Consider the following 6,891-nt stretch of genomic DNA (forward strand, 5'->3'; position numbering starts at 1 on the left):
AATTGTTGATTGATTATGCAAACTATTGTATTATTGATAATTGTCAAGCCTTGTTTAAACGAAAATTACGTGCTCTGATTGGTCGTTATATAATTGCTTCCCAAGCACGGTCGACAGAATCATATACCTTGCAATTGAAAACATGCTATTTGGCCTATATAAGAGCCTGTTTCAGCCGAAGCCGCTCATAATTGTTCTGGACAGCGACAAGTTGTCAACAGTAGTCGTTCTTCCTTAGCAGCAGCACAAGCCCTGTGGTTGGTCACCACGTCTCAGATCGTCATCACCAAATCCAATTTTGAACAGCAAAATGCCCTTTTTCAAGGCAAATAAACAAGTCATTGAAAGTTAATAATTTTTGACAACGTAAGCAAGCATTCTGTGTGGATTCTAGCAGTTATATCTGTCGCGGCCGTCTAATTTACAGAAGGTGAAATATCTTCCACAGTGCATGTTGTCCGTGTATCTTAACTTCCCCACTGTTGGGGCACAAAGGTTGCGATCAGCAACCGATTTTGAACAGCAAAATTCCTTTTTTCAAGGCAAATAAACAAGTAATTGAAAGGTGAAAATTTCCTAGCATCAACACAAGGAAACATTCTTCGCGGGATCCTAGCAAACAAATTCTGTTGTAGTTTATTTAGTTGATACCCCCACTGTTGGGACAGCACAAAGGCTGCGATCAACATAACCGATTTTGAATAACAAACTGCCCTGTTAGAACGCATTCACAAAGGCAGTTAATTCGAATACGCAGAGCTAATATGAAGTCGATTCAATCAATCAGCATTAACAGAATTTCGTCGTCTCCCAGCTGCCAAGTTGCAACATGATGCAACACGCAACAACGAGCAAACGAAATCGCTTGATGTTACAAACCGCAATAAAAAACGGGTTAAAACCGTTGCGTGTGTAAGAGCACCATCGGTGTTTATTCGCTGGAAACAAATATCGAATGCGAATTGTGGAATAATTCGTCTATAGAATATTAGAGAATTAGACAACTGAACAGAAGGGCGTGGCCTGTTACGTAGCACCCTTTGGCTATAAAAGAGCGTTTCTGGGAAAACTAGCTACATTCATTAGTCGGAAGGTGAGCTGGATGGACCGTCCACAACGTTGACAGCAGTAGAAGCAGATACAGCACTCAGGAGTAACAGCGGGTTGCGCCTGTGTGGCTGCCTTCAAATTAAATAAATCACTTGTGCTGTGGTTGGTCACCATGTCTCAGTAGCAGCGCGGTTCTTCTCAGCGTGCCTCGCCAGACTGCCATTATTCCCCCACTGTTGGGGCAGCATAAAGATCGTCATTACAAATCCAATTTTGAACAGCAAAATGCCCTTTTCAAGGCAAATAAACAAGTCATTGAAAGTTAATAATTTTTGACAAAGTAAGCAAGCATTCTGTGCGGATTCTAGCAGTTACATCTGTCGCGGCCGTCTTATTTACAGAAAGTGAAATAGCTTCCACAGTGCATGTTGTCCGTGTATCTTAACTCCCCCACTGTTGGGGCACAAAGGTTGCGATCAGCAACCGATTTTGAACAGCAAAATGCCTTTTTTCAAGACAAATAAACAAGTAATTGAAGGGTGAAAATTTCCTAGCATCAACACAAGCAAACATTTTTCGCGGGATCCTAGCAAACAAATTCTGTTGTAGTTTATTTAGTTGATACCCCCACTGTTGGGACAGCACAAAGGCTGCGATCAACATAACCGATTTTGAATAACAAACTGCCCTGTTAGAACGCATTCACAAAGGCAGGTAATTCGAATATGCAGAGCTAATATGAAGTCGATTTAATCAATCAGCATTAACAGAATTTCGTCGTCTCCCAGCTGCCAAGTTGCAACATGATGCAACACGCAACAACGAGCAAACGAAATCGCTTGATGTTACAAACCGCAATACGGGTTAAAATCGTTGCGTGTCGTGTGTGAGAGCACCATCGGTGTTTATTCGCTGGAAACAAATATCGAATGCGAATTGTGGAATAATTCGTCTATAGAATATTAGAGAATTAGACAATTGAACAGGAAGGTATGGCCTATTACGTAGCACCCTTCGGCTATAAAAGAGTGTTTCTGGGAAAACTAGCTACATTCATTAGTCGGAAGGTGAACTGGATGGACCGTCCACAACGTTGACAGCAGTAGCAGCAGATATCGGCACTCAGCAGTTGCAGTAACAGACCATAGCAGCGGGTCGCGCCTGTGGCTGCCTTCAAATTAAGCACTTGCCCTGTGGTTGGTCACCATATCTCAGGAGCAGCGCGGTTCTTCTCGCTTCTCAGCGTGTGTCGTCCGACTGCCGTAATTGCCCCACTACTGAGGCAGCATGAAGGTTGCCATCAGCATAATAATTTTTTGACAACTCAAGCGAGCAATCTGTGCTGGATACTAGCAATTTAAATCTGTAGCAGCCGTCTAATTTACAGAATGTGAAACAGCTTTTACAGCTCGTGTTTTCAGTGTCTTTATTACCCCACTGTTGAGGCAGCACAAAGCAAGCATTAGTAGACTTTGACTCATTAATGAAACACCTACAACAATGCATTTGTTAATAGTGTGCGTAGTTCTACGTCAGTTATGCGGTTGTGTCTTGGATACAACCCAATGAGAATAAAAGAGAGGTGAGGAGGAGAGTGAAATTTTCTAGTATTAGTAAATGCTTCAAATGTAAACAACTAGATGAACTCAATGGGAAACCCAAATAACTACGTCACTATTTGGCATCAACTATGGGCAGAGGAGGATGAGCAGAGGGGCGCGTGCAAGTGTTAGTAAGTTTCCTCCTCACCTCTCTTTTATACTCATTGGATACAACCTCCTACTTTTTTTGTACCCAGCTGTTACGTTCCGTCGTAGTGTGTATCAATCGATTGATAAAGCCGATAATCAGTTGATCTGACTCTGACGAGCAGCGTTGCCAGGTATCCAGATTTAGCTGGATTATCCAGATTTTTGAACATGTATCCAGGTAGACAGCTTTGATGTTCAAATATCCAGATTTTTCATGGATGATCCAGATTTTATCCAGATTTTATTTTCTCTGTTCCGCAAAAAGGTCATCACTTCGATTTTGGCGCGAAATTTTGCAATTTTGTCACCTCAAATTTTGCGTACCCCAAGACTTTTATCCGAAAAATTAACCTTTCACCCCACGGAATGACTGCCAGATTTTTCCCAGATTTTAATTTTGCCTTTTCTAGATTTTTTAAAAAATGACCTGGCAACGCTGCTGACGAGCATATGGCAAACTAAACTAATTTTCTATGGGGTTACTATTTTTTTGTTTATATACCCGTTGAATCAAACAACATTTTTGGCGTAAGCTTGTGCAGATTTTCTGTTATGAATTTTTGAGAATTTCGAATGCAAGATGAGTCGAACGAATGTTTCTTGCGTGAAATGGGTGGACTTTAGTGATCACATGGTTTCCACCTTTATGGAAGTGTACCTGAATGCGTTATATACTGATGTGACTTTGGTGTTGGCCGATGGTGGTCAGCTAATGGCCAGCCGAATGGTATTGTCGATGGCTTCCCAGTTTTTTGACGACATTTTCCGAGCTACATTTGCTTCTGTCGGGTTTTGCGCCAATGATTTACAGGAAAGTAAAATAATGATACCAGATGTGAAGTTCAATGTAATGAAGAATGTGCTTCATTTCATCTACACGGGGAAGGTGCATATGAACGCCCGTGATATGTCCGATTTTTTCGAGGTTTGTAAGTTGTTACAACTAAAAGGACTCGACTATCAGAATGGGAATATAAGTGGTGTTAAAATTAGTGGGTCCAACATAATCACTCCCGTCCAGTACGATTACGAAGAATTACAGGAAGCGTATGTAGAATCCACGGATGGAGTCATCGAAGAATCTGAGGTAACTGTTGTCGATCCTGGAATTGATGTTTCCGTAGACAGTGCTTTTCAACCACCCGAGGTCTCTAAAAGTACATCCATAGCAGAACATACGGATGTCTATTACGAGGTAGGAACGTTTCACTACAATAGGTGACGTAGGTAGGTCAAAATCTTATATATTACTGTTTTTAAGGTTGACGTTGATATTGGCGTACTGGACACAAACACTAACAGTCAGGATGCAAAGCCGGCAATGCAAGCGATTGTCATGCATGATGACGACATGAAGGAGATCAATCCACCGATAAATGCTTCCGACACGGAAGGAAGTGGTCACGAAAGTGGAGAACCTAGCGGACAGTCGAAAAAACGAACGAAAACTACTGAATATGGCAGCAGACTAAATGAAGCGATAAATACGATTATCAACGGTGGAGCCAGCTTCCGAACGGCCTCTATTCAGTTTGGCATTCCTAAAACGGTTCTTTGGCGAAAAGCCGTCAAAGCACCAAACTATAAAGCCGAACGCTGTGAGTTGCCATCGCCAAGAAAGGAAGCAATTGAAGCGTTAAAATCAGGTGAAAAGCTACTAAACATCAGTAAAAGATTGGACATACCGCTATCCACGCTGCATCGGGATAAATTGAAACTGTACAGTGAAGGTACCCTACCAGAGAACGTTTTGTTGAAACAACGAGACAAAGGCTCGGATTTTAAGGAACGTGTCCTAGAGGCAGCACAGCAGTGTGTGGCAGGCTACATGTCACAGTCGGAAGCATCCAAACTCTACAAGCTACCGAAAACAACTATTTGGCGAAAAATAAGAGCATTGAAAAGTGAGAATAACAAAGCTAAGGATGAAACACCCTCGGTGTCCGCAAATTCTGTTGAAGAAGGTCTAAAATCAGAAATGATTGAAATGTTAGAAGACAACGATGATGGCACCGTGGGGATGGAGGAACACCTGGAACCAGATTATGTCGTTTTAGTGTAAAAAAAAATGATTCCGAATATAGAAAATATATCGTTAATAAGATATTGGTTAAAACGCACTGGTTTAATTACATTTTAACAACCTTTATTCGGCCTTTCAAAATTGTAGCAGATGCCGCAACTATGCCTACTTCTTTTCTCCTGTGTCTGTTGGAACGTCTTCGGTAGCCGGATTGGTATCGCGGAAATTCGGAAACTGTTCCCATGGTGCAGAAAGATCAAACTTACGGAATTCTTGGGCTAATTCCAGCGGTTCACAAACAACTCGTTTCTTCTCGTCATCGTAGCGCAGCTCGACATATCCGGTCAGCGGAAAGTCACGACGTTGAGGATGCCCTTCAAACCCATAATCGGTTAAGATTCGACGCAAATCGGGATGATTAGCAAAGAATACTCCATACATGTCCCAAACTTCGCGTTCATACCAGTTGGCTGCCTTGAATACCTCGTTGCATGAATCAATTGGAGTTAACTCATCCGTGTAGGTTTTGACGCGAACACGAGAATTATAACGTAGCGACAAAATGTTATAGATGACTTCGAAACGATATTGCCGACTCGGAACGTCCATTCCGGCGATATCGACAAGATTGGCAAATTGCGCTAGATGATTGTCTTTCAGAAACTGGAGCACCGGTACAACACCCTCCGGTGCAATCAATATCTCAAGCTCATCACCGGCCGTCAGTTGTACCTTTTGAACGTATTTCGGCAAGCATTCGGCAACGTATTTTCCGAAGTCAGTCAGTTCGGAACGTGCCACCAAATCCGGTTTGCGAACCGTCGCTGTAAATAGCTGAAATTATTCACATATACAGAGTGGAACGTCACACTTACGCCTTGTTTCGACAACTGTTTCTGATTTGTAGCGAACCGTTGGAAGTACTGTCGGACGAATGAATCCTGCAAGTAATTTTACAAAAAGCACCAGTGTGTCTAAGTTTACACTTCATCACAACGATTCTAAAGTAACTTTTCTACATCAGGAGAATACTTACCATTCCGTGCAATTGATGACAGCGACCGCAGTAACGATGCCATACTGCTACCGATAGCAACAAAATGAGAAAATCTGGATTTTACAGATATCAATTATTTTTCTAAACTATCATACATTTATGTAATCCGAAATTTGACAGCTGTACAAAAATATGATGATAGTGATGCCAGAAGTTTTGACATAGAGGTTGAGTTTTTTTAAAATTATCCAACCTACACTCAAAAAAAATATTACCTAGCGAACACGTGAAAACGACGTGAATTTATGTAAATCTGCATTGATCTGCAATTGGGTCCCAAAATTTTTAACGGTTTCCTGATTTTTATATATCAGCTGAAAGAATGAAATTTTCTGAGCGAAACGTGATTTTTAAAAAATGTTTATCGTTTTTCTTCGACTTTTAAATGAAGACTAAAAAACTGCTCGAAATGCCTTAAACGACAGTTCTCTCATATACCGTACATGGGCGAAACGTCATATAAGACCTTTCGAGCAGTTTTTTTTATTCTTCATTTAAAAATCGAAGGAAAACGATAAACATTTTTTTAGAATCACGTTTTGCTCAGAAAAAGCTGCTGTTTCAAATGATATATAATTTTAGGTAAACACTTGTTTGGAGTTCGCCCATGCACGGTATATGGGAGAACTGTCATTCAAGGCATTTCGAGCAGTATTTATTTTTCATTTAGAAATCGAAGGACAACGATGAACATTTTTTTTTAAATCACGTTTTGCTCAGCTGATAAATAATCAGAAAACCGTGTAAAACTTTAGGACCAAGTTCGTGATTTGAAAACCGCAAGACAACGATATAAAATTATTAAAAATCAAGTTTTACTTAGAAAACAGCACTTTCAAATGGTATGTAAAAACTGGTATATACTTAGAAAATGCAGATCTTTCAGATGATATAAAAACTGATATAGCTAAACAACTATGGTGAAAGTATACAAAATTAAACAAACCTAAAATTTAACACTATCGCGGTTTTGTGATGCGCTGTATTGTTCCCCAGGGCTTCCACCGTCA

General features: G+C 40.7%; 2 protein-coding genes across 2 annotated transcripts; one reads left to right on the forward strand and one right to left on the reverse strand.

The window, feature by feature from the left end:
- Positions 1 to 3,281: 3,281 nt before the first annotated feature.
- On the forward strand, positions 3,282 to 4,917 carry LOC129724677 (uncharacterized). Its single transcript, XM_055679761.1, has 2 exons — positions 3,282 to 3,996; positions 4,063 to 4,917. Exons 1-2 carry the CDS (start codon positions 3,382 to 3,384, stop codon positions 4,861 to 4,863), a joined length of 1,416 nt encoding a protein of 471 aa, XP_055535736.1. The 5' UTR covers positions 3,282 to 3,381; the 3' UTR covers positions 4,864 to 4,917.
- Positions 4,918 to 4,925: 8 nt separating this feature from the next.
- Positions 4,926 to 6,039, reverse strand: LOC129724678 (NADH dehydrogenase [ubiquinone] iron-sulfur protein 3, mitochondrial). Its single transcript, XM_055679762.1, has 3 exons — positions 5,861 to 6,039; positions 5,700 to 5,765; positions 4,926 to 5,648 (listed from the first exon to the last, which is right to left on the reverse strand). Exons 1-3 carry the CDS (start codon positions 5,901 to 5,903, stop codon positions 4,990 to 4,992), a joined length of 768 nt encoding a protein of 255 aa, XP_055535737.1. The 5' UTR covers positions 5,904 to 6,039; the 3' UTR covers positions 4,926 to 4,989.
- Between the last annotated feature and the right edge of the window lie 852 nt (positions 6,040 to 6,891).

Source organism: Wyeomyia smithii, chromosome 2, assembly GCF_029784165.1.
Source record: "Wyeomyia smithii strain HCP4-BCI-WySm-NY-G18 chromosome 2, ASM2978416v1, whole genome shotgun sequence".
NCBI classification, from domain to species: Eukaryota; Metazoa; Arthropoda; class Insecta; order Diptera; family Culicidae; genus Wyeomyia; species Wyeomyia smithii.

What these genes read in the sequence shown, in the direction of transcription:
- LOC129724678 (XM_055679762.1), bottom strand. Translation starts at nt 5,903, where the DNA reads ATGGCATCGTTACTGCGGTCGCTGTCATCAATTGCACGGAATG. An exon ending in GTCATCAATTGCACGGAATG is followed by an intron (nt 5,766 to 5,860) that starts GTAAGTATTCTC and finishes AATTACTTGCAG; the next exon opens with GATTCATTCGTCCGACAGTA. An exon ending in AACAGTTGTCGAAACAAGGC is followed by an intron (nt 5,649 to 5,699) that starts GTAAGTGTGACG and finishes AGCTATTTACAG; the next exon opens with CGACGGTTCGCAAACCGGAT.
- LOC129724677 (XM_055679761.1), top strand. Translation starts at nt 3,382, where the DNA reads ATGAGTCGAACGAATGTTTCTTGCGTGAAATGGGTGGACTTTAGTGAT. An exon ending in ATACGGATGTCTATTACGAG is followed by an intron (nt 3,997 to 4,062) that starts GTAGGAACGTTT and finishes ACTGTTTTTAAG; the next exon opens with GTTGACGTTGATATTGGCGT.